Source organism: Durio zibethinus, chromosome 2 (genome assembly GCF_047325235.1).
Source record: "Durio zibethinus cultivar Kanyao isolate XHJ-2024 chromosome 2, ASM4732523v1, whole genome shotgun sequence".
NCBI classification, from domain to species: domain Eukaryota; kingdom Viridiplantae; phylum Streptophyta; class Magnoliopsida; order Malvales; family Malvaceae; genus Durio; species Durio zibethinus.
The window spans coordinates 8,108,385-8,135,149 of NC_143163.1; the positions used below are offsets into that span (position 1 = coordinate 8,108,385).

Consider the following 26,765-nt stretch of genomic DNA (forward strand, 5'->3'; position numbering starts at 1 on the left):
TTTTGGAAGTCACTGAGTAGAGCATAGGAGTATAGGCACAAATTAGCCACGTGAAGGATTTTACTTTCATATATTAATGGGCAATGTCATTTTCTCAAGAACAAGTTTTCCAGGTGTAGAAAGATGCTCGATATCTGATAATAATCCAAACAAAACAAGCAGAACTTATTCTTTAGTCTTTACCAGAATCTGTATTTGTATGAAATTGGAAAAGGTGCCAGCGCTGTATGAAATGTGGACGATTGGAGCTGCAAGACGGATAATCCTGAGGCTATATAAGCAAGTCGTTTGTCTCCCAAACTTTGCAGAATCAGGAGAGGCAGGCAATAATATAAACAAGGCGTTTCATATTCACTCTCCCTCAAGGGCTTCTTCAACATACCATGCACGGGTTTAAAGCTACACGTACGGAGTGCTTGGTGAAGTCCATAGGGAGTGTGCATGAGACTTGGTCTTTCATGTTCTCAATAGATCAGAGTAATACTAACTGCACAAGCCCTCCATCATAGATGGTTCTCAAATCTCAGTTCATGTAACAACTTTAAGAAAATCAATGATGAGAACGTTAAATTTCATTTTGTCCTTTCTTTTTAATACAAATAACTGGCGTTAGGTGCTTTCTATAGCATAAAGATTTGAACATATATGAAGTCAGTGTCAAAACCAAAATTTGCTACACTTTCATTTCTTTGGCCTCCCTCTGATAACCATTTTCTCTGGTTGGATTGAATCGGACATGTTGTGCTGTTCTCATTGTTTACTACTGTTGTCCCAGTGCTAGTTAAAAGATGTTCTGTGGAATTGATTTGAGCAAACTTTTAGACTGAGGGTTGATTCAGTCATTATGCAAGTAGTTCTTTCCTGGATCTGACACCAAAAGTTTGGTCTTACCGTTGAAGTTTACAGGTGTCAAAGGTGATCGTTAGAACAAAGGAAGGAGTTGAAGCTGCAGGTGGATCCATAAGTGAGAGCACATTTTTACAAATTGGGCTTGAGAGCTCTGCTCAAGCCTAATTGGCTTGAAAAGAAGGGCAGGTTGTTGCCAAAACAAGCCAGGTGTCATGGTCAGGCCTTGGTCTTGTCATGCCTGACCTTGAATCGAGCAGCAATCAAGATCAAGGTGACGGGAAAGTAATTTTAAGAGATACAAGCGTGTATTTAGAGCTTTGGAACATGTTATTAATATATTGTGCGGACAGTGGGAGCCATGGATCGCAAGATACGCAAGTAAGTTCAGGACAGTGATCAAGCACCCTCAAGCCAAGTAGTCTGGTGGGTGCCATTAGTGGAAGCAGTGTGCGGGCGTTCTGAGCATGAGAATATGTTGGGGATATTACGCGTGATAGTCCAAGTCCTAAACCTCAAGATACACAGGTAAGTGTGAGGCAGTGCGTCGATACCTTGAGATCAGCTAGCCAGTCAGGTGCTGTTGGTCGAAGCCATATGGGAGCATCTTCGAGTAGGTTGGTGGAGCAATAAGCAGAATCAAGGAATAGTGGTGACCAAGAGGAAGGTTAGGGGGCCCTGAGTTAGCCGAAGAAAGGCCTTGATATGGCTGGAAAGAAAAGTGTCCCTATTTCGGACATTCTTATGGTCACTGGTAGAAGACTGAGAAAATCTCTTACGCTCTTTACAGGAGGACGACTAGTGTCAGCTCTCCACCACCCCATTGGCTAGCGGGCAGGTAGGGGCCTGGTTGGTCTGAAGTGAGCTATTCCTATGCACTAGTGGTGTCTAGGTGGGCAGGCATCGTAGGGTCATAAGCGTGGCATGATGTTTCCTCGGGTCATGGTAAATCCGGGGACGATTGGGGCCGACAGGCCTCGTATCGCGCCTTTGTGTTGAGGCATGAGGTTACACAGTAGAGATCGTTATGCCCATTGGTTTTCCTTCCTTGAGCCGAAAGGATCATGAGATGGTGTTTGCGTAGGAAGGATGCCATCGAGCTTGAGGGATGTGCGGGTTAGCAGGCAGGCACGCTGCTAGCCCCTTCTGGCCAATTGGTAGAGGTGTGCTGCAGCTGAGACAACACACCCAAGCCCCTTGGCGGGACTAGCATGATGTTAGGTGTCAATCATGCGTGCGGATAGCCCATATGGAAGCTAAGGGCCGAAGCCCTAAGAATTGAGTCTCGTAGGACAAGATGAGCCTAGAGGCTCCGTGTTGGCTGCTGACCAGCATAAATGGTGTGCTTGCGTAAACTAGATACGAGAGCTTGCGTACGATACAAGCGGGCATGGTGTTGGGTTCCCACCATATCAAGAAGAAATAGTGTTATGAGAACCGGGGCTGTGTGCCCTTACTGAGATTCGAGGATCGGTGCTCGAGACCTTAAGCCCTGCAGTCAGAGTTGGGTGCTGAGGCCACTTTGAGAATCGTGGACTGATGAGCAATGGGAGTTGGGTTCCTCTCTATAGAGTTCAGAATGAGCAACCCTACGGGATCAAAGCTAGAAAAGGCTCATGGGTATGCGGCTTGAAGGATCAAAGTTGATCTGTCCAAAAAAAAATGAACTCGGTGAAGGCTGACCTTGACTACGAGTAGTATCGGTGTCGCACGGACACGTGGTTTCAGTAGGAGGAAAGCACGGACCGTGACACCAGGCCTCTTCCCAAAATGAAGGATAAAGTTGACAGCATTGGCCGCCAGCCTGCTCCAACAAAACACCCATCCCATTTTTCTCCGAAGAGGAGCCGTCCTCCTCTCCTGCTTAATAGACAGATGATCGGTTTGTTCGTTGAGCCACAAGATTTGTATTCATAACGAGTTCTTATGCAAGCAGATTTTGTTTTCCAAGGCTCATAGTGGTGCGAATTTTCCATGTTTCCAAGGAAAACCAATATATGCAAACTGATCCATGTCATGAAATAAGTTGTTTGCGCTCGGTTTGATCCACATCGATAAAGAAATAAGTAAACTTGTTTTTTGCACTCAGTTTGAACTCTCAGTGGTTGAGAGCAAGAAAACACGAAGTTCATTTTGTTTAAAACACAAGCTCATCTCCATTGTTGCAACAGCAACTACTTGTGCTAATTTATCTGAGTTTGACCTTATCTCTCTCTCCTGGCGATGACATTGGTAACTCCCAAATTCCAGTGCACATAGATTAGCTTGTGATAAGTAGTAAGGCCATCAACAGCTTTTTTTATTCTGTGCAAATTCTAATTTGGCAGAAATTAGAGGCTTATTGCAGCATTACAAACAGAATGAAAAATGTTAATATCACATTGCATCATGAACAGTATTACCATGAGAACGACACTTCATCCTCCGGTAACAAGAATGAGAAGTCCAACTTCATATATTTGAAAGTTTTCACAGTCGCATGGATGAAGTTAGTAGCACAGAAAATGCAAGTTCAGAATTTAAAATCAGTCTTGAAAAGCCTGAATATGACACCCAAGTAAATCCAGTATTCCATTTAAAGAGCCAATTCCCACCTAGCCCTTATATGCTTCTCCCTCCAGGATTAAAGATTATGATCCTACGCATGTTAAAAATCTACAACTAAAAGTAAATTCAGAGGCAGCAATATTAAGAAAAGGCGAAAAGCTCACTCGATCTAGTTAGTGGCTAATCTTTTCAATCTCAAAACTAGAAACAAATCCCTACTCAAAACGCTTATGGAAAGACAAAGCCAGCCAGCCATTTTAAGAGTTCATAAATCTTCATTTTACAAATGGCACCCCAGAAGGGACCCGACCTGCATACTCCTCATAGTCTGACCCAAAAAACTGCTTCAAGAAATACTCTTCGTAAGGTATTCTTTCCGAAAAGAATTTCCAAACAATAATTGCAAAAGCAATTGTGGATACGGGATTACAGAGCATTATCTGAGTGCCAACTGACCAAATGAGGAAACCAGAGTACCCTGGATGACGGATAAATCTATAGACTCCATAAGTAATTAGTTGATGATGCTCCTCGAGATAAACCTTGATAAGATGTGTGAAGGCTCGACCAGCAGTTATTATTGCCAATTTTCTTATAATCTCCCCTATTACCACCATTGCAAGACCTGTGTCACTTATCCACCAGTGTTCCTTCAGCCCAGGGAATAGAAAAATTTCAAGGAAATACTCCAGCAAAGAAAAGATCATTGCAAGAAGATAATTTTTGCTAATTGGAAGTGACTTGAGAGTAACATTTGATCTCCCATGAATGGAAACTGCTAGGATGTATTCTGAACTATGAAAGAAGGCTACTGCCAAGAACATCTGAGATAACTGTCTGCAAGCTGTGTAACTTAAAATTTCTGTCATTTTGTTATAAAAAAATAAGTAAATTTCTGTCCTTGAACTTAAGTTACTTAGATATAGAGCAAAGAGTAATCAAATCTCAGTGAAGAACTCTAATACAGCAGCGTTCTAAAATTTAGTTTAGACCTGCAAAAGATATAGAATTAGGCATTTGCAGCAGCACCGAAAATTGAGTCACAACATCTTCCCAGAGATGCTTTAAGCATGACATCTCTCCTGCTAAAATAAAGGCAAAAGGCAAATATGTGAGTATTAGAAAATGCAAGAATAGTCCCCAACAGTTTGGCACCAATTAAATTTGACGTCAACTCCAAAATAGAACCAAAAAAGGACACATTATAACAATAAAGAAATGGTAGTTGTAAATTGCAGGAGATTCAAAATTTTCTGCTATGATAATATCAACCAAATGCAGACAATTATAAACATTGCATAAAAATTCCTCAAGTTTGTTTTTTTTTTCTTCTCTATTTGCGTATGACTAATCGAAATCTGGAGATCATTAGCAAGAGGGCAATTATGATAAGGGAACTCCACAATGCCACAGCATTATGCATATTCTGAAAGCAAGTTGACTACAACTAATTCAGGGCCTTTATCTGGTTAATATTTTATTTTCAAGCTCTTTTTCTGTTCAAACAATACTATCTAGCTTCCTATCTATTATGGGAATGGAACAGTTATTCATAGAAATAGCAAAACTGTTCATTTGATATTTCAGCCATGTTACAAGAAATGTTTAGTCCTCTTTCCATCTATTCAATTTTAATCTTCAATTCCCCTAAATATCAAGAATTTTCTCTTAAATCAGAACAGTACAGAGTTGAAATGTTTAATCTTTGATCAAATGATGTAAACTTCGGAGCCAATTACTTAATCTACAGCAATTCATCCAACAATCAATCAGAAAAGGTCAAAAAAAAAAAAAAGGAAAAACCCGAGGTAAAGACTGAGAGAATATAAGACAAATTCTTCACTAAAATGATGAATCAAGAGAGAGAAGTACAATAAGACAGTGGGAAACCTGATCGATTGTTGTTTTGCTGGACAAAGTGTGTCCAGGTGAAGGATTGTAAAGGATCTTTGGCTCGATACCCAGAAATCTGTAAACTGCTGTTTGGGTTTGTTGGATAAGGTCGTCGTTAGCACAAGTCAGGTTAAGGCTTCTGTCGTTTGGAACGAAAAAAGGCTAGCGTTTTAACATTCAAGACAAGTGACAACTCAGAGACAAGGACATGGATACATCTTCCTCAGATATTTGAAGTAACATTTGTTTTTGTTGGTAGCTTTGAAAATTTCTTCGTTTATTTATTTGGTTTGATCATTCGATTTTGATTTTTTAATTTTATATTTCTCAGAGAAATAAGGCCATCATCTGTTTTGATGTTAAGGCATTTTGTTTGTATACTATTTACATTTCTCTTTTTTTTTTTTTTTGTTTTGTTTCCTTACATTGCCAGCCAAAAGCTTAACCTCTTGGACGTTACTTGGTGATGCCAATTGCAACGTGCCTTTCCAAAGGAGAGCTCTCAATGCACTCCCGTTTTTGTGCAGTACATCCTCTTTTTTTTTTTTTTTTTTTTCGAAAATTTTTAAATAAAATTACTTGAATACTATTTTTGTAAATTTTTGGATATTCATAATTTTTGAAAAATCACAACATTTCTCAAAATTGAATTCCGAGAAATCATAACACTCATCTGAAATGCAAAAATTTTATAACAAATATAAAAAGAGAATTTTATTAAAATTATTTATAAATAAGTGTAATAAAAAATTATTATTAAAAATAATAAAATTTAAAATTAATAAAAAAATTATTTTTATCATTTTGATTTTAGAGGTACATAATATCTCTGAATATGATGGTTATATGCTTGCTGAGATTTTTTAAGACATTTCAAAGAATAAGAAAAATAGGAAAAATTCATCATTGTCATATCTTCAACCTTACATAAATATGAAAACCAATAGAAAAAGTGTTCAAAAAATTGGAACTAATTCAAAGTTAAAATTTTTTTATCAATATTGCATACTTATAAATAAAAAGATAGTCATATTACTGAATATTATATAATTTTATCAAAATCTATGGAGAAATCTATCGTAATAAGCAAATAGAAATACTTTTTCAAGAAGTTTAGTTTAATTAAAATTATTATAAAATTTTAATAATTGGTAAAAAAATTCATTAAAAATGATAAATTTTCAATTTATAAAAATTATATTTATTATTTTATCTTTAATTTAATTAAGCTCTCATAATATATTTTTTTTAATAATAAAATTTTTCATTATACTTATTTACATATAATTTTAATAATTTTTTTTATAATTTTTCATAAAATTTCACTTCTAACATTCTCAAAATTCATTTTCGAAAAGTATTATAGATTTTCAAAAATGCATTTATGAGAAGTCGAGTGTTATGATTTTTCAAAAATTTATTTTCGAGAAGTGTTATAACTTATCAGAAATACATTTTTGAAAGTTATAAAATTCATGAGAAGGATATATTAATAATTTCACTTACAAAAAATTAAAAAAAAAAAAAGAATGCATTGGTGCAAATAAATTTCCTTTTCCAAATTAGGTATTGTTACTCATTGTCATATAAATTCTCTATTATTTTTAGGTACTATTTTTGATAATATGATATTAATTTTTTTTTCAAGTTACTATTCTACTCTACCTCTAAGTCTTTATGATTTCACTAACTATAGGTATCACAGGTTGAGACTTAAGTTTTAGGGTTGCGCGGTTCTAGGATATAGGAATTGACTCTTCCACATTTCAAATTAACCTAACATAAAAAATCATGCACAGATACTTAAGACTGTGGGGCTTGAGTCTTGACCTGTGACAAGTAATATCAGAATTTGGATCGATGAAATTTTCAAAATAAGTGGCAAAATTTGATACCAGGGAGTATCGGAGCTTCATTTAGACCAAAGGTGGTGACTAGAGCATTAGTTCGAAGTGTGCAACAGATATCTACCCATGATAAGAGGAGCCAAAGTTATTGTGAGAGCTAGAGTTAGCATTGGTGTAGGTCGAGGACCGTGCATACGAGCATTCTGATGTGGTGTATGGGCATTATGGTGCGTTGTGCAGGCATTCTGCTATGTGTGTGGACGTTCAACAGCGTGGTGCAAGCGGTTTATTGCGTGGCACAAGTGGACACAGGCACACGGGCACTGAGGATCTAGGTGTGGGCGTATGGTTGGACCAAAGTATGAGCACTCTTGAACACAGACATGAGATAATTAGAGTTGGCAATATTGAGTCAAGCCTACGTGCAGGCATAGGTACAAGCTCAGGCGTAAGCATTGTTGAGCATGGGTTTGGAATCGGTCAAGATAGATTCTCATTCAAATTGGATCAAAGATACTGGGCATATACTATAGCATTATATATCTTAAAATTCGAGATTGTATCATATCTCTTATCTCTTAGAATCATGAGATTTAAATTGATGTAATCTCTAAAGTTTAGGAAAATATCTCAATACTAATTGTAAGGGGGACTTAGTTATAAATAAAAAATCCTCCATTTTTATTGTACACACCAAACCATTGATTTGTAAAATCTTTATTGTTGCTTTAAATTTTTTGATATTCTTTTGTTAGCCTTTTTTTAAGCACTTGTTGTACCCCTTTATTTTGTAGCGTTATGAGCAATCAAGCCCCACAATCTTAAATATCCGTACATGGTTTCTTGTATTAAGCTGATTTGAGAGGTGAAATAATTCATTTTCATGTCTTAAAGTGTGAATTTAGAATTTAAAGTTCGACCGTGACATAAAAACTTAGCTTGACAAGAGAAAGTATTTCGATTCAAACTCAATCAATTCTCTAATGTCTTAACAACCTTATGCTGCTAAGCCAAAGACTCGTTAACATGATATTGGCTATTGTTGATTGTATATCGGAGATGGTGATTGGGTGCTATGTTGGAAGTTTATTGAAAAAGCGTACGGGTGGTGGAGGTGACCTGCAAGATAAATAATGATAAAGGATGTTGGAGGTGGAACTCTAGATTTCAATTTGACACTTAAATCAGCAAGACGAAAAAAAAGAGAAAAGTAAAGGTTAAAAAAAGATTAAAAATGGATTTGAAATCCTAGTATTTAGTTTGGCTAATTTTTTATTTAGTTTAGATTAAATTTGAATATTAAATATATGTATTAGATTTGCATTAAATTTTGAATAAAAAAATTGAACCAATTATATATTTTTATTAGTTTTTATATATTTTTAAAATTTTGTAAATTTAAAATAATTATTTTATATCTAAATCTATTTAAAATATATTAAAAATTATATTAAAATAATTTATAAAAATAAAAAAAATTTAAATTTAAAAAATGAAACTAAATCGATAGAATTTAGCTAGAATTGAATTAATTAAAAAAAAATCAATTTCAAGTTAGATTTTAAAAATTTATAATATTATAAATGATATGAAAATATCAAATCAAATTCAATTTAATTCGAATTATTATTATTATCTCTAATAAAAAATAACGATAAGTTAAGGAAGGGGTTGGAATGTTATACATTTTGTTTTTATATTAAACCAACTTGTATATTTTGTTTTTATTTTTTTACATTCGAATCCAATTTTTTAACTAGAAAAAATGCATAAATTATTAAAACCCTATGCTTGAGTATCGTAAAAAGAGATAATTAAGTGATAATGACGTGTTAAAGTTACTCTTTTCCCCAGCCTTCTATATTATCGTAAAAGTAAATCAGTAGGAAGTAGGAAACGATGGTATTAATGCTTAGACAGCATTAAGACAAGCTAGAACCCTTGAATGTTAATTGTGGATGCCAATACCAATTCGCCTTGCCATTAAGGTATCGTGAGTCACACTTGTCTAAATTCCCCGATAGCAATTGAATCGGCCAACTAATAGCAATTAACCATAGTTATTACTAGAATCTATGCTTTGAGTAAAAAAATAAACAAGAAAAAAACCCACACTTTATAGTGCAGATTTAAATACAAATTTTTGATCAAGAAAGTAAGTGCTAACTAGATTGACCTTGCCAAAATATTAATGTAGTAGAAATATGAAAAATAGGGTTCATGTTGTTCCATCTTCATTATTAAGGTGAACAAACATTTTGGGCAAAGGATGTACCATAGTCACAGGCTTGGAACAACAATACCTAATCAAAAACTACTATGTTCTTCTCATCCCTCCAACTATCCTTTTTCTTTCTCTTTATTTCTCTTTACCTGGCTTGCTTAGAGGTAAGCAAACTTTTGTCACCCCAATCCCCGCCAAACTACAATCATCACCACCATTACAAGCAGAAGATTTGCATTTTGGGGAGAGGTTACGGTACAACCAAGACTGTTCTCTGTCTAAACAGGGGCTGTAGTGAATTCACTTGCTTTGAATAACTTGATGGTGTAGCACCAGTAAGAAAACCTAAGACCATTGCCAACTCCTGCCATCGAAGTGAGAAGCTTCCTGATTCCATTTAGTCGCAGGTTTAGAGCTTCAAGACTCAGCAGTTCAAGCAATGGGAATTTTAGGCTCAATTAATTCACAAATGCCTCTGCACGTGCCATGAGTACCATTGCGGCATTCCAAGACACAAGGTGGTTAATAAATTCATTTATGTATTTCCCTCTGTCATTCTGCTTAGAAGAGGACAACAATAATTCAAGAATATATCTCATAATGGACTGAAAAAGATGTGGTAGAGTGAGTACCATACCTTGTGATCCAAATAATAAGCATGCTGCAATAGCTAAATAATAAACTGTCAACACCTTGTAATGTGAAAAAAATAGTCAATCTTCCTCTTTCCTTACACGATTGTGCAAAAAGGGAGAGAGGGAAGGATGACCTCCCACATATCAAAATCGAGGATGGCCTGCAACAGAGAAGATGGTTAATTTAATTTCTAAGATGGACATAAAACAATTACTCGTTCAAATATGTAGTTATTGACATACAATGTCATCCCACACAAGTGGATTGATAGAATTTGGTGTTTCAACTACTGCCAGTTGTCTCTCTTGCCTTTTCATCGAAACAATTAAAAGAAAGAAATTAATTAGAGTCGAGTAAAGATAAACATCATCTACCAAATATGAGAACATACCACTTACAATGGTTGCACTACAATTAACCAGTCACAATTCAAAATTGTGTAAGGTCTAGTATGGAGCCCATGTTTCTAAGTGATGGACCCCTATATAATTCTTTGTTGTGATTGGTAAATTTCAAGATTGTAGTAAAAAGAATTGTTGGTGAAATGTTCCTTCCAAATATATGCTATCGTTGTCAAGCAGAAGCAACTGGGCTAATGGATTAGCACTTATTTACTAAAAAATAATGCTAATTTATTTCATGTAAATGGTGGTAGTTCAACAACTATTGTATAATCATACCGAAGCAAAAAGTAAGGAGAGCAGAACTGAGGGGGAAAGCACCATATAATTTTTATATATGCAAGAAGAGCATGTGCACAAGTGGTATCTTCGTAGAAAGACCTCCTACTAGCAACAATATACTAGGGCTAATAAAGGGAGAAGGCAAGCTATGGAAATTAGACCTGGGCACCTAGCAGAGGGGAAGGGTGAAATAGTATTTTCCTATTCATGTGAGCTAGTCCTTCAACAATCAAACAGAAATTAACTTGAACAAGCCAAACCCAGCCAGAGCCAAATAATGTAAGAGCTGCTTCTACAAACTTTTCTCTGAAGTTTGTGAAAGACCCAAAATCCTTTTCAATCTGCAGAAGTAAACCAAGTTTGGGCAAGCTCCCACCTCCAGGTTGCATAGATTCCCAAAAGAAGTCATCGTTCCACACCAACAATTGTAAGCTCTAGTGGTTTATCCTAGATTAGAGCTTTCTAATTTCGATGGACCAAAATGTTACATAAACATGTTGAAAAATGCCAGCTTTTTAACACTAAATGAGAACAAAAACTTGAAAACATTAATCGATTTACATGCATACATCACTAATGGATTAAGATTTAACTCATTAAATGGTAGTACCATATCAAGCAGAACTTAAGTTCCCAAAAAGAAGAAATAAATTCTGGTTACAGATTCAATCCTAAAAAATGATGTAAACTCACTCCAGGATCAATGGTTACTAAATTTGTTCATCAGTGGATGCACAGAGACCCAAGAATTGCTCTTAACCAAATAATACTAAATGAGAATCACATATCAAATACAACCAAATAAATTTAAGATGAACAGTTCAAGTTTTATACCTCTGCTGCGTTGTTAAATTCAGGTAGGGGATTCCTATTGTTATATATTGCTTTGACAAGTTCATCGTTAGTGTAGCCATACAGTAAATCACGTTGCCCAAGCTGTTTATTCAGGTCTTCTACAAAGCTTCGATGATGCACACCCCAATGTACCTCCAATGCCCTCTTACTCATATAGGTTCTCAAGCATCCTACAAATAGGTAAGGAATGCTGATAAGTCTAGGATAAAGGAAGTTCAGAAATGAAGAGTGCCCTTTTAAAAAGCCACAGATTGCTATATCATGACAATTTTTTACACTTAAAAAACAAGAGTAAGTAATTTATAATCTGCAAAATAATCATTAAAACATGGGGAAAAAAGTTCCATTCAACTGGAACAACAAAAAAGGAAAATTTAAAAGGAAAAGAAAATTCATTCACAAGGTTATGAGGAGGCGTCTTAGCCCATAGTAAGCAACAGTTCTACAAACTTTTACAGACCCATTAGACCTTCCTTTCTGCTGCTCACTCTAAATAAATCAGCAATGTACTAACATTCTCAACATTTTTTCTCGTTGTAAGATTAACAAAACAAAAATAGCACAAACAGCGGATTTACTTCCACAAAGAACAGAAAAATACAGATGCAATAAAAGATTGAAATTGGCTACTATTTTATTTATTCTTGAAAAGTAAAAAAAGGGAAGAAACGAACCAGGTAAGAAAGCTTGAGGCTTTACAGTGGGAGAGTGAAGTCAGTCACGAGGAGATGACAAGCCATTTCCTTGCTTCTGTTCCCTTCCGTCTGTCAGCGAAGGCCTAGATAACAATATTCTCTTTTCCTTTGAAATTGAACCTTTCATGACTGTCTTAGGCCTTAAGCCCATGTAAGAGCAGCCCAAAATGTCTCAGCCGAAGAATTCAAAGATTTTTTTATTTTAATAGAAATACCTACTTGTACTGTTGTAAATAACTGCTAAATAAACTTAATATAAATAAATTTTATTATGTTAATAAAGGAATATAAACAAATGAAATTTATTTATGAATTATTTATTGAACATTTTTTCATTTTATATCTCTAGTTATAAAAGAATGGAGTATAAATTAATTTTGACATCTATTTATCATAAGTTTAATTAATTAATTAATTAATTATTTTAAATTTTAAATTTATTTTTAAATTTAGATATATCAATAAATAGGGTATAAATATGATAGAACATTTTTCATCTTCATTTTTTGATTTTCATATTATACTTATTCGTGTATTTTAAATTTATTCTTATTTTTATTTTCGTGAATATTTAATAGATAAAAATAATTATGACACTTATAACTTTTAAAGAAAAAAACTAAAAATTAATTTTTTTTTAATTTTTATCTTATATATTTAAGTAATTTTTTATTAATATATATTTTAATAAAAATATATTAATTTTAATTAATTTAAAATAATAATTTATATTATTTAATAAAAAACCTATATACTAAATATATAAATATATATATATATATATACAAGATGAATATTACATTATCTATCCCTATTTTTATACTTAATAAAAATTTAAAATCATATTTATTTCTATACCAACTATGTAATATTTATTTCTATTTTTTTCGAATAAAAAATTAAAATTTTTTTAGATATAAGTTAAATTAATATTTTTAATTAAATTTTTTATTTTTATTTAATTTAAAAAATATTATCAGTATAAAGTATCGCCCGTTTTTTAAGTGCTACTTTTAATAATATACCAACCGAAAAAAAAAGTATTAAACTTTAATAAACGAATAAAAATCTAATATATTCTGTTATGTAACTATTCCTTTGGACCCTGCTTGCAGAATAAAAGTTGATTGACAAAAAAAAAAAAAAATTTCTTATAAAAAAGTTGCAATTTTTGGAAATCTTTCATTCTTAAATAAATAAAAAACCGAACTTGAAATATAGCAATAGCTTTAGCAAGCGATCAGAATCCTCGTATGAAGGTCGCCAGTAATAAGGGTTAGATAAAGACACCAAAAACCTCAGAGCCTCCGCTTTTCCTCGTCTGCTAAAACCTCTCTTTTCAACTTTTCAAAACAAAAGCCAAAAAAAAAGTTTTTATCTTTTCCTTTTCACTTCTTTACGCACTCTCTCCCACTCTGCAATTGTGCGTTTTGAGTATTGGAAATTCAATCTAAATTGATTTGATGGCGGCAAGGGCAGCTGGGAAATTGTATAGAAATTTCATGCGCCAAAGGGTAATTTCAACTTCCATCGGAGCTTCCAGACATTGCTCTTCCGCGGCTACTTCTGCTCCTAAGATCCCTCATTCTTCAAAAAAGGTAAGCTTTTCTTGAACCTCCATGTATGAAAAGCTATATGCATATCTTTTGCAATAGAAAAAGACAGATGTTTAAAGCCTTTATGGGATTTTTATTTACATTTTGTTATCCATTAAAATAGGTGATAAAAGTTTAGCTAAGCTAAACATAAATGTCTTGATAGGACGCTGGGTGTTTTGGAAGTTTTAATTGGGAGGATTAACATGGGTTCTTTTGCTTTACCAACTTCAGATAATAAGGTTTGAGAACATCTTAAATTGTTTGTATCTTGCATTGGAAATTGACTTGTTAATAATAAACTGGATTTTCTAGTCCATGGGATGGTTTAAAACATTGAATTGCAATTTTCATTATTTAACTTTCCAGTATGAGATCTTAACTTTCATTCATGTTCATTTGGTTGTGTGCATGAGTTGTCTGTTTTAAGACATTATTTTCTGATTTCGTGGTCTTTGGTTTATTTTTCAATTGTAGGGGAGGTTATTGACAGGAGCCACCATAGGCTTAATTATAGCAGGAGGAGCTTATGTTAGTACAGTTGATGAAGCTACTTTCTGGTATTTATTTTGGACCTCCCAATGATATTTTCCTTTGCAACTTGAAAAGTTTTGGCACATTTTGTTTCATTTTGCAAATGAGGAGGGTTTCCCCCTTTTTTCTGGCTTGAAAGGAATGTCTGCAATTCCTCTTGGCCTTTTTTTTTTCTGTTGGATTTAGAAAATCATGTGAATGGTTCCACTGAGTTTAATCTGAAATTATTTTGAAAATGAACAAGTAGCTTCTCTTGAACACTTGCCTTTGCAAGTTATTATATGACTAAAACTACTGTGAGAGTAGTAACATTTCAACTTTTATATCACAGAAACCTGGTCGGTTTAGATTTTCTTAGCTTTCTTTATTTTCATCTCTGTATATTTTTTTCTTAGCTTTCTTTATTTTCAACTCTGTATATTTTTTTCTTTTTTCATTTTCTAGTCTAAGTTGATAGCTATCTTTGAAGAACACAAACTAAAACAACCTGCTGAAACCTTAATTGCCAATATGCCTTTATCTATGTTTTGATTTTAAATTTATATAAAATTTTTATGGATCCATTCACATAAATACCAGAGTTTGAAATGAACCCTCATGTATCTATTTGCCATCAACTTATACAATATGGAATTGTTGCAGTGGTTGGCTATTCTCAGCGACAAAACTTGTAAACCCATTCTTTGCACTTTTGGATGCTGAGGTTGCTCATAAACTAGCTGTTTCAGCTGCTGCACATGGCTGGGTTCCCAGGGAGAAGAGGCCTGATCCACCTATTTTGGGATTAGAAGTTTGGGGAAGGAAGTTTTCAAACCCAATAGGTCTTTCTGCTGGCTTCGATAAAAATGCAGAAGCTGTTGAAGGCTTACTTGGTATGGGTTTTGGCTTTGTGGAAGTTGGATCTGTAACCCCTGTTCCACAAGAGGGTAATCCAAAGCCACATATCTTTAGATTGCGACAAGAAGGGTGAGACCTAATTCTACTGTTTCTTTGACTTATTAACTTGCCTGTATTGTGGCATGGACTTGAGTAAGGCAATGCTTTCTTGTGGTTTTCCCCAGAAATTTGATAGCTTGAACTCATGTTACTTGGAGTTTAAATTTTTCTACATTATCTAACTCGATTTATTGGTCAGTGCTATCATCAACTGCTGTGGGTTCAATAGTGAAGGAATTGTTGCTGTTGCTAAGCGATTGGGTGCCCAGCATGGTAAGAGGAAGTTGGAGACGTCGAGCTCTTCATCACCCTTGAGTGAAGAAGCCAAACATGGAGGCAAAGCTGGTCCTGGAATTCTAGGAGTCAATCTTGGAAAGAATAAGACAAGTGAAGATGCCGCTGCTGATTATGTACAAGGAGTTCACACATTATCCCAGTATGCTGATTACTTGGTAGTTCTATATTCTTTATTTGAGTTAATTGATTCCTTTCCATATTTGCTTTGAGCACAAAATTTTCAGGCGAAATAAATGATGGAATTGTTTGTTTGTAATAGTTAAAATGGTTGCTTAGCATGATTTGCTTTGTTGTAATTTCTTTTATTACCTCTTTCTGGAGGGAGATGGATACATATTTTTCAAAATAGAAATATGATCATGATATGAGTATAACCTCAGGGGGCATAGTGATTCAATGCCCCCTTAATAATTTAAATGTGATTACTTCAAGAAATTTTCTTTGTGTATTTCTTGAATTGGATTGTATCAATGCCATAATATTGACCTCCTCAACTTTCATAGGTTATTAATATTTCATCACCAAACACTCCTGGATTGCGTATGCTTCAGGGAAGGAAACATTTGAAGGATCTTGTTAAGAAGGTATAGATCTGCAGCTGTGAAATTAATCTTCCTTCTTGTCATATGTTAGTGCTGAACTTCACTCTCCTGAACTTTGCTTTGCTTTTTCATCAAAGGTTCAAGCTGCTCGTGATGAAATGCAATGGGGTGAGGAGGGTCCTCCTCCACTGCTTGTTAAAATTTCTCCAGACTTGTCTAAAGAAGACCTTGAGGATATAGCAGCAGTATGCTCACTTGCATTTAGACACTACTTCATTGCTTACCTGTATTATGTTCTTATTGGTTCTTTTCTTTGATTTTAGGTTGCTGTTGCCCTCCGCTTGGATGGATTGGTATTTTTCTTCCCTTTGGAAATTTCTTATATTTCTTGTCCATTTCTTATGTCATTAGAAGTTTCTTGCTTGATGGTGCATTTTAGTCATATTTCTTACTCGTATACTTCTATAATTAATTTGCATCCATATGACATTTTTGTTCTTTCACTTACATTTACATTTTGGAAAAATAAATCAAGTAGTATTCTAGCCCTTACATTTATCTGTAAAGAAAGCCATATTTTTATAAAGTCATATTCCCAACGTTTTTTTTTTCTTTTTCTAAATACAGTAAAAGAACATCATGATGAAATTCATAGCTGTTTACATGTTAATAATGGTTGGGTTTAAGAAGCTGTGATCTCATAGTACCTTTTTTTTTTTTAATTATTCTTTCTACTATAGGACTCAGAGTTAATAGTGTCTTAAATTGCACATTAGTTTTTGTTTCTCTTTTTTTCCCCTGACATTCATCTTTTTCTGTTTTCTAGATTATATCAAACACAACCATTTCAAGACCAGATCCTGTAAATAAAAATCCAGTCTCTGCAGAGTCTGGTGGCTTAAGTGGGAAGCCTTTGTTTAATTTGTCAACCAACATCTTAATGGAGATGTATCTCCTGACAAGGGTATGTTGTCTATTCTAATAAAAGATTCTTATAGAGTATTAGAGCTGTTGAATTTTCATGGTCATATCTTCTATTTCTAAATATGGTTTCCCTTTAATGTCTTGAAATGGTTATGTCTTCTACCTTTCTTTTCCAAAAACCCTACAAGCACACTCCTCTACTTCAACCCAGTTTAACATATAGAACATGAAGAAAAGCCAAAATGGTGTTCGTAAACAAACTGGCTACATCAGGTTGGAGAATATTGCCTCTTGAAAGTACAGAGGTGAAAGTTCATTTTTATAAAACCTCCAGGTGATGTTTTGTAGTTTGGCCTATGTTCCTTTTAACATTCTATGGTAGATGTTTCAGGTTGCATGGAGTTTTGTGAGCAAGAGATATGTATTGCTTGTATTTGGGTATTGACATAGATGTTGGCCTTGTAGCTGCTTGACATGTAATTCGGTGCTGGTGTCTGCTGTGTAGGAACTGTCAACTGTATTATATTGCCTTATTTCATTATCTTATTGTACATTCCAAGATGCTTCAAGTTTTTACTCTTGAGGGCATTATAATTTGTGATTATGTGTATTGTCCTGGTGTATACTTTTAATTTGGATGTTAGGATGATGGAACTGCTATGTCCACAAATGTTTACAGTTTGATGATTTCAAATTTTCAACAGCTAGGTGTGCAGCTGGCCTTATTATTGGCTTTCAATGCTTACTTTCTGTTTGTTAGTGTCTTCTCTATGCAAATCTATATTCTCAAATAAATTTGTAAAGTATTCAGATGCTTTACCTGGTCACGGTTTCTGTTTGAATTCTATTGATTTTTTTGCTTGTAAGCTATGCATCTTACTTATAAAGCTAACCTGCATTTTTTTGCTAGGGAAAGATCCCTTTAATAGGCTGTGGTGGTATTAGCAGGTATAGTCAGGATATTTATTAATCATTACCATTCATTTTATTATCTAGATGATGTCACTGCCACCATTAGGGGTGTAAATGATACGCATGTGCTTGCAAGCTACTTGGGCTTGGCTCAAACAAAACTTGAATTTGGCTCGGTCATTGTCAAGCCTAGCTTGAGCTTGAACGTTTCAATTATCGAGCCAACCGAGTTTAAGCATCCTAATGCCAAGCTCGAGTAGCTAGCAAGCCTAATTGAGCTTTCTTATTTTAATATATTTTATTATTTTAATTGAGAAATTACTATTTTACCTATATCATGAATACCCAAGTAATCTAACCTAAAAAAAAGCCTAACTCAAAATCTGTTCACTCCCTCACTCTCTTTAGTCTCGAAAAACGAAGGTGCCTCCACCCTTTCATACTTTACCCTCTTTCACAGTCTCATTTCTTCTGATCCTACTCTAGAAGCTTGAGGACGGCAGCTAAAACAAGGAGAAGGTTATGTTTGATCTATTGTGAACACTCATCCTGGAGATATTTGAGGGTAAAATTACCTTTCACTGGGCGTGTTAGTACTTTCATGCTCATTTCCCTGCTTATGTTTGTTTGTGGCTGAATTAGAACTCTCTTTCTCTCCATCTGGAAGTAGAAGAGGTAAGAAATGCCTCAATTTTTGTTTGTAGTTAGCATTTTATCTTTTATTCTAGGTCGTGTTTCTAAGCTTAGCACAGTACAGAAAGAAATAAAGCCTCTAACAGTAGAAGGGAAAAGTACAATCCAAAATCTCAAATAACTCAATCACACCCCTAGTGTGCACACCAGTAGACTATGAGAACTTTAGTGATATCTAAAATAAGATTATATAAGCCTGGAGCACAGCAGGATTTGAAAGTTCCTAAATGTTTTGTTACTTTTTTGTGTTCAGATAATTTTAGATTTGGTTGTTGTTAAGGTATTGTTATTATTATTATTATTATTATTATTATTATTTTAAAAAATATAATATTTATTAAGTTTGATACAAAATGTTTGTAAAAAATCTCAATTTGAGTTCGAGCTCGAACACAAATAATTGAGCTTATATCGAGTATGAGAATCGAGTTCATTTTTTATATAGTAAATGAGTTTAATCAAGTGAGATCGAGTAACTTGATTTCTATCTCAAGCCAAGTTCAGACTACAAAAATAGAACTTGATCAAGCTCAATCTGAGTTTTGAGCCTTGAGTTTGGAGTCAAGCTCGGGTTTTTCACTATATCGGCTTAAACTTGATCATTACACCCCTAGTCACCATCATCAATATCATAATTACTGTTATTGTTATATTCATTTACATCTCCTTATAAATTTAAATCATGCATTCAATTCAGTGGTGAGGATGCATACAAAAAAATAAGGGCTGGAGCAACACTCGTTCAGCTTTATACAGCATTTGCATATGGAGGCCCTGCCTTAATTCCTCAAATGAAGGTATTCTCCTTTAAATTTCTGAGTTCAATGATTACCTTTTTTTTTTCTGCTTTACATCGCAAAAGATGTTAAAACATTACAAATTGTGACAGAAAATGTGTGGTCTCCTGTGACAGTGTTTGTTATTACTAGTATTACATAATCCTGCAAAATCTTATGTCTTAAATCCTAGTTCAGGTCTCATCAGTGTCATTTTAAGAGAGAAGTTGGGTCATTTCTTTTGTCTTTGATGTTGCATTCAACTTGCACGCATTGGGAGTCTCTGAGTGCCATTGTTGGTAGGGGGTATTAAGGTGTTGGGAGGTCTAGGGTCAATGCTGAACTGGATGAGTTATTGCTTTTGTTAAATATTTTGTTTGGGTTATATTGAGATTGTGCTGTTTTTGCAGGCTGAACTTGCTGAGTGCTTAGAAAGGGATGGTTTCAAATCTATCCATGAAGCTGTTGGTGCTGATTGCAGATAGTACCTGCCTTACACCAAGAACTTCACCACAAAGTAGCTGTATTTTAATCATGTCTTGGGCTTATCTCTCATTGTTACTTTTGCTTGGCTGATTGGCTCTATTTTTTTCTTTTCATTTTCCATACAAGTCATCTTTCCACTTTTCATGTGTTTGAGAGGATTTACACGTACAATGAGAAATCAATTTTGATACAATGTAGTAGTTCCCCCCTCCCCCCCCCCCCCTTCTTTTTTTTTTTGGGCCAAAGTGTAAAAAAACCTTCGAACAAAATTTCAATAATCATCAAGTTTTTATTATTTTATTACAATCAATTAAGTTTATAAATATTTATCTTTATAAATTGAATTTTATTAGCCAAAAATTGGTTAGCTGTCAACATTTAATTCTGTCTAATCGAGAGTGTAGTTGGGATAAAAATAAATGTTTAAAGAATTATTTGGATGGAAATAAATGTTTACATTTTTAATTGATTCAAAATAAAAAATTTAAAACTTAAATTGATTGTAATAAAATATTTGAATGTAAATGATTATTAATTTTTTTTTTCAGTGTCCTTTTGCACTCTTTAATTTTTTTGAGAAATAGAAAAAATCAAGCTGTTGTGTACTCTTAGGGCAAACATGCCCTATTCCAAGAGAACTTTGGTAGCAGAAAAGTAAAAGCCAGAAACATTTTTGTAAAACCAGACTTCATATTGTATTAATTTTTTTCTGGCCGGAACGATCGTTGGTTAAGCGTCCAAACTGCTGTTGAGGTTTCATTTAGATTATTAGTTATCTACAAAAATTGCTAGGTTTTGTACGCAGCTTATATGTACTATAGTATGTAAATTGATATAAAGTTTGAAAAAATTATAGTCATCGTACATTTGACAGTGAATCTCTGCGGCAACACACAGGAGCATATTAGTACCACTAAAAATAATAAACAATCAGGAACAATTGTCTGATAAAATATTTTAGATCAATTTAACTATCACAGTTCACTTAACTTTTAAGCTCGTTCGACTTCAAGAGTCGAGTACAAATTTATCCGACATTTTAGATTAACTTAATTATCACGGTTTATATTATTTTTGTAAAATATTATCCATTTTAATCCTGTAAAAAGCAACTCATAATGAGAAGGTAGTGTGAATCATTATATCTTATGATCAATTTTAGTACATAGTTAATATTGACACATCGCTAGTACCCCTGGAGCTGGCTCTGATACCACTTGTCATAGGCAAAGACTCAACCTTTAGGCTCATGCGGATTTTGATATCACTTGGCTAGGATATCACTTGTCACTGACCGAAATTCAACCTTCAAGCTCGCGCGATTTTAGGACTCGAGCATAAACTCATCCGATATCTTATATCAACCTAACTATCATGGTTTACACCCTTGTGATATATTATTCACTTCGATTATTTTGGTTTCACAATTTTATCCCATAAAAAATACCTCACAAGGAGAAGATGATATAAACCTTTATATTTAATGACTAACTCTAGTACACAGTCGATGTAAGATTCATGATTCATCTATAGAATGTTCATTATAGTCACCTTATTAATTAAACCCATATTTTAAATTAACTCTCTTAAAAATTGCTCAATAAAATTAAATAAATATTTTTGTACTTAGATTATAATTTTTGTGTCATATGTCAAGACTCAAACTCGTGTGGCTCAGAACTCAGGCATAAATTCATTTGATGTTTTAAATCAACTTAACTGTCACGATTCACATAAACTTGTGAGGTATTATTCACTTTAGTCCTATTAAGCTTACGATTTTATCTCACAAACCTTTCTAAGTTGAAGGTAGTGTAAACTTAACTGATGTGGTATTCATTGTTCTTTTTTAGGACCATGACATCTTCTCTCACTCTAATGAAAGCTCACCGTTCTTGACCTAAAATTAACTCTGGTCGAGATTTAAGCTTTAGACTCGTGCGACTCTAAGATCCGAACATAAATTTATTCGACATCTCAGATCAGTCTAATTATCACGATTCACATTAACTTATGAAGTATTGTCCGTTTCGATTCTTTTGATCTTACAATTTTATCCCATAAAAAATACCTTTTAAGTTGAAAATAATGTGAATATTTTTATCCCATAATCAATTTTAATACACAAATGATGTAAATTTCAGGATTTCTCCTAAGAACATGACATTTGCAGCCAAAAATCATAATGAATTTATCCAGAAGCGCAACTGTGCTTGATAACGGAAATGTAAGTCCGATGATATATATACATTAGGAAATATAGTTTTGATCACAATGAATTTATTTGGAAATGCATTTTCGTTCTCATGATATAAAAAACTGATCTGCGCGTAAAAACTGATCTATGCGTACGAACTTATAGTTCCACAAGATTTGAAACTTAACGGAAATGCAAGTTCGCATAATTAGAATATTACCGTAAGTGCATATCCGTCTGTTTTCAAAATTTGAAAGAAATATATATCCATCTAGTTTTAAAATTTGAGAAATTGGATTTTCACCCTTCGTTAAATATTGGGTGGGTGGTGGGCGTTGCAAAGTAATTTCATTAGAGACAATATAAGTAATTAATTACAAAAAATAATTTTGTAATAAAAATTATAAAATTGTTATCGCAATAAACAAAATTGTGGCACCCAATAGAATTTCTCAACTGATGGAAATAGGTTTGCAATTTTATGTGTTTGAATGTATGCGTTTTATTGAAGGTAAAATTTAGTCGTATCATTTCTATGTTTATAAGTAAAATTGAAGATTCAGTATATATATTCTCCAAAAAAAAAAAAAAAACATATATACCTTCTAGCAATTGGTGGAAGAAGGGAATCACAAGCCATTTTAGCCTTTTGGAAGTAGGAAATTTTGCTTACTACGATTATTAATCTCTTCAGATTTGTAGGCTAACTTGTATGTCCTATATCTCCTGATAGAAGTCGCCATCCTTTTACAGAGAGAGGTTGCTAGAATTAATTACTATTGATTGAATTTTTAATTACCCATGACATGATCATCCTTAAAAAATTTTTAATTTAATTACTTGCATCATTTGACCTTACAAAAAAAAAATCATATGTCCCAGCATTCAATTCTCAAAAATGTAGGCAATTTAAGAGTGTAAAGTATATTTATATGTAGAACTGTATGTTTATTTTTGTCATGGCTTGTGCTTATATGAAAAGTGAATTGATTTTGCATAGCATCACACTAAAATGTAGAGGCAAAGGACTTGCGATAGAATGTTGAATTTTTATTTGTAATGATAAAAATTCAAATTTTGATAATTTTAGATAGCAAAAAATATATAATCAAATTAGAGGACATTTTGTGCACAATGTTAACTGTATATATATCATAGAATACAAGAAAAAAAACAAGAAAATATATAATAAATAAATTAATTTTATATTATTTTCTAATTTATGTGTGCTATTTAATATTTTAATTAATCAACTATTGAATTAACAACCTATTTGCATCTAAGAGATTCACTTATAGCACATTTGATTTGCAAAATGGAATAGAGGGAAATATGATTGATATTATGTGAGAATAGAAAAGAGGAGAATAGCACATTCCTTCAACCATTATTGGCCTCCTTTGTTCTTCCTTTCTCTCCTTCATTTTGAGTTTTTTTATTTTTTTTGCTTTTGTGTTGCTTCTTCATTGTGGTTGCTATTTGATGATTTTCGGCTATCCATAATGGTCGGAGTGCTACCACCAATCAAATTTGGTCATTTTATAGTTGGGTGTTTTTAAAAAAACAATAAAATATTAGGGGTAAAATGGGGTTTTAAAGATATTTTGGTTTTCTAAGGTCTGTGGAATTGCAAATAATGGGTATTGGAGGAGAATGGTAATTCCGGCTTTGATTGAAATTGACCAATTGGTCAGAATCTCTTCTCCTTCCCCTTTTTGGAACCAAACCATAGAATTGGTCAGAATCCTAATTCCGGTGAACGAAACACGTTGTTATAGAAAGTATTGTAATCCAACTGTTTGAGTTTTATATTATAAAAGTTTTAATCCAATATATATATATATATATATATATTAATATTATATAATACATTAAGAATATATTTGATGCGTAAGATTACGATATGATAAAAAATAATATTATGAATAAAATAAAATTAAATAATATCATTTTATTTTATATTTAATATATGTAAGAATTATGATATAATAGTTTTATTTATTGGTTTAAATTTTTTTTTCTCAAAATTTATATAATTTAAATGATTGTTAATATAATTTTAAGGGTATAATATGACACGTAAATTCAATCTCATGTATTAAAAATAATTGTTTTCACTTTGAAAAATTGAACCATCCAATGCTAAGAGTATGATTAATCCTCTTCGTAATCTTATATCTTTTTTTAGATACAATTAAACATAATATAGAATGATTATCATCTTATACTATTCATCATCTTATACACCATATATATAAATTGTCACATAGATTTTTCATTCAAGAGGACTCGATCATTAGACTTGATGAAAATTTTTAAGAGTCATCACTAATCTTTGTTGTAGGGTGTGATTGGTTACCAAAAAATATCATCTTTTAATAAGAATCTTAAAATTAATTAAGATTTATTAAAATATATTTTGGTCTATAAAATTAGGATTGGATACAGGAGTATGCTTATGAATGAGGAAGATATTAACAACTTCATGTCGTTCGTTCAAAGAATGGTACTAATTAAATATATGTTATCCTTTAATTTTAACGATATGATTTTTTAAAATATTTAAAGTTAACTCCTTTAAAAATTTCTTTATGCAAAATATTTTTATTTGGAGAAATTATTATTATTTTTAACATTATATAAATTCTTCAACACTTCGGCAGAATTTATGAAAAATATTTTTTATTAAAAAAAAATAAAAAAAAAATTAACTATTTATAAAATTTTTGAAATTTCGTCATAAGATATTTTATTTATTAATTAAAACTAATTTTAGGATTATCTCAGCTTTTTGGTGAAATTTCAAAATTTTATTAAACTAATTTTAGAATTATCTCGACTCTTCGACAAGATTTTAAAATTTTAAACATATTTCAAAATCATCTCAAATTTCTGATGAGATATTAAGAAAAATCATTTTTATTGATGATAATTAAGAAAAATGAGATTTTTTCAATTTTCTTAAAATTCTTAATTAAGAGATTTAATTAAACATTTAATTAATTTTTATTGTGATTGCTTTTTTTTGTTTTCTGTTATTATTTACTCTTTTTTATCATTTAAATAAATCTTTATTTAGTAAAAACAACCTTTTGGATTATCCCAACTCTTCGGTAAAATCCATAATTTTTTATACAAACATTTTTATTTTTATTCATTCTTATTGTTCATGTTTTTTATTGAAACAAATTTTTATTTTAAAATAATTTTTAGATTATCTCAACTCATCAATAAAATCTAAAAATATTTTTTACTTGCATTAATTAAAAAAAATTGAACTATTTCAATTTTCTTTAAATATTGGATTAAAGATTTATTCAAATAAATAATTGTTATTAGTATTTTTTTTAGCAAAAATAATTTCTTGAATTATCTCAACACTTTCGTGAAATTCAAGAAATATTTTTACTTATAAAATTATGAGAAAATAAAATTCTTTTTACTTTTCCTTAATATATTATTATTTTGTTTATCCTTTTATTTTAAATTAAAATCTTAGTATTTATTTATTTATTATTGTTTTACATTTTTTATTGTTGCTTTTAATTATTTGTTTTTAGTAAAAATATGTAAATATATAAATATTATAAATCATAAGTTGTAAAAAATCTTAAACAAATAACAAAAATAAAATAAAATAAAATTTAAATAAAAAATAAAAATAAAATGAAAAAAGAAAAACTCATAAATGGGTTTGGTTGTCAGTGGGTTGGGCGCAGATCTTGCACGAGTCGCTCGATGCCAAAATGACGTCATTTTGGTGGCTTATAAATACGCCAAAATTAAACTTTCATGAAATTCAAGAAATGTTTTTACTTATAAAATTATGAGAAAATAAAATTCTTTTTACTTTTCCTTAATATTATTAGTATTTTATTTATCCTTTTATTTTAAATTAAAATCTTAGTATTTATTTATTTATTTATTTATTATTGTTTTACATTTTTTATTGTTGCTTTTAATTATTTATTTTTAGTAAAAATATGTAAATATAATATTATAATTCATAAGTTGTAAAAAATCTTAAACGAATAACAAAAATAAAATAAAATAAAATTTAAATAAAAAATAAAAATAAAATCGAAAAAGAAAAACTTATAAATGGGTTTGGTTGTCAGTGGGTTAGGCGCGGATCTTGCACGAGTTGCTCCATGGGTTAGATGCCAAAATGACGTCGTTTTGGTGGCCTATAAATATGCTAAAATTAATTTTGTTTAATTTTTTTCTTTCCCTTCTCTTTCTACCCCAAAAGCCTCTTTCTCTAGAAAAATTTTTTCCTTCGTCGATTGTCGTGCAATATCAGTTTTTGGTTGGTTGCTATTGTGTTGTCACTAAAAACTACAACCAACGTAAAAAAATTCAAGCAGTTTTCAGATTCCATTTAGTTTTTTAGATTCTGGTGATCGAAAACTCAACTGGTTGTCAAAAAAATTCATCGGTAGTCTAAAAATTCAAATGTTTTCTAAAATCTGACGACCCCAAAAAATTTTCAAAAATTTTCAAAATTTTTCTTTTTATTTTATAAACACTATTCCTAAACCAGATTGAAAAAAAAAAAACCCCAAACCTCTTAAATCGAAGTTTTCTATTTTAGTTTTTTTTTTTTTGGTTTTTGCAAACAAAAGTGTTTTTCTTTATTGGTGGTTC

The 26,765-nt window shown here is 32.2% G+C and overlaps 2 protein-coding genes and 1 long non-coding RNA gene across 12 annotated transcripts; 1 reads left to right on the forward strand and 2 right to left on the reverse strand.

The window, feature by feature from the left end:
* Positions 1-3,123: 3,123 nt before the first annotated feature.
* Positions 3,124-5,671, reverse strand: LOC111308390 (protein-S-isoprenylcysteine O-methyltransferase B-like). Of its 2 annotated transcripts, none has more exons than XM_022906711.2 (3): positions 5,284-5,671; positions 4,386-4,478; positions 3,124-4,255 (listed from the first exon to the last, which is right to left on the reverse strand). In XM_022906711.2, exons 2-3 carry the CDS (start codon positions 4,468-4,470, stop codon positions 3,669-3,671), a joined length of 672 nt encoding a protein of 223 aa, XP_022762446.2. In that variant the 5' UTR covers positions 4,471-4,478; positions 5,284-5,671; the 3' UTR covers positions 3,124-3,668. The 2 variants fall into 2 exon arrangements, with proteins under 2 accessions (XP_022762446.2, XP_022762445.2); XM_022906710.2 differs by having other exon boundaries at positions 4,386-4,475; positions 5,284-5,670.
* A 3,529-nt stretch (positions 5,672-9,200) lies between these two features.
* On the reverse strand, positions 9,201-12,340 carry LOC111308391 (uncharacterized). 2 transcript variants are annotated; one of them, XR_016327011.1, is made up of 5 exons: positions 12,206-12,340; positions 11,511-11,701; positions 10,236-10,302; positions 9,995-10,153; positions 9,201-9,914 (listed from the first exon to the last, which is right to left on the reverse strand). It is a non-coding gene; the product is annotated as an uncharacterized LOC111308391 (long non-coding RNA). The 2 variants fall into 2 exon arrangements; XR_016327010.1 differs by having other exon boundaries at positions 9,201-10,153.
* Positions 12,341-13,364: 1,024 nt separating this feature from the next.
* On the forward strand, positions 13,365-20,225 carry LOC111309207 (dihydroorotate dehydrogenase (quinone), mitochondrial-like). Of its 8 annotated transcripts, none has more exons than XR_016330716.1 (12): positions 13,365-13,824; positions 14,299-14,381; positions 14,998-15,321; positions 15,491-15,743; positions 16,092-16,172; positions 16,268-16,375; positions 16,454-16,483; positions 16,957-17,094; positions 17,965-18,002; positions 18,453-18,641; positions 19,357-19,456; positions 19,846-19,863. XR_016330716.1 is itself a non-coding variant. In XM_089749393.1 (12 exons), the coding sequence occupies exons 2-12, from the start codon at positions 14,028-14,030 to the stop codon at positions 19,918-19,920; spliced, it is 1,266 nt and encodes a 421-aa protein (XP_089605519.1). In that variant the 5' UTR covers positions 13,380-13,824; positions 13,946-14,027; the 3' UTR covers positions 19,921-20,225. The 8 variants fall into 8 exon arrangements, 4 of the variants coding, with proteins under 4 accessions (XP_022763907.1, XP_089605519.1, XP_022763903.1 ...); XR_016330717.1 differs by having other exon boundaries at positions 13,368-13,824; positions 18,453-18,531; positions 19,846-19,894; XM_089749393.1 differs by lacking the exon at positions 18,453-18,641 and adding an exon at positions 13,946-14,063 and having other exon boundaries at positions 13,380-13,824; positions 19,846-20,225.
* The last annotated feature ends 6,540 nt before the right edge of the window (positions 20,226-26,765 follow it).

Bases quoted from the DNA above. Each gene is read 5' to 3' on its own strand.
- LOC111308390 (XM_022906711.2), bottom strand. From the start codon at position 4,470: ATGTCATGCTTAAAGCATCTCTGGGAAGATGTTGTGACTCAATTTTCG. The intron at 4,256-4,385 runs GTCTAAACTAAA...ACAAAATGACAG, and splicing joins TAATTCTATATCTTTTGCAG to AAATTTTAAGTTACACAGCT.
- LOC111309207 (XM_022908168.2), top strand. From the start codon at position 13,690: ATGGCGGCAAGGGCAGCTGGGAAATTGTATAGAAATTTCATGCGCCAA. The intron at 15,322-15,490 runs GTGAGACCTAAT...TTTATTGGTCAG, and splicing joins TTTAGATTGCGACAAGAAGG to TGCTATCATCAACTGCTGTG. The intron at 19,457-19,845 runs GTATTCTCCTTT...CTGTTTTTGCAG, and splicing joins CCTTAATTCCTCAAATGAAG to GCTGAACTTGCTGAGTGCTT.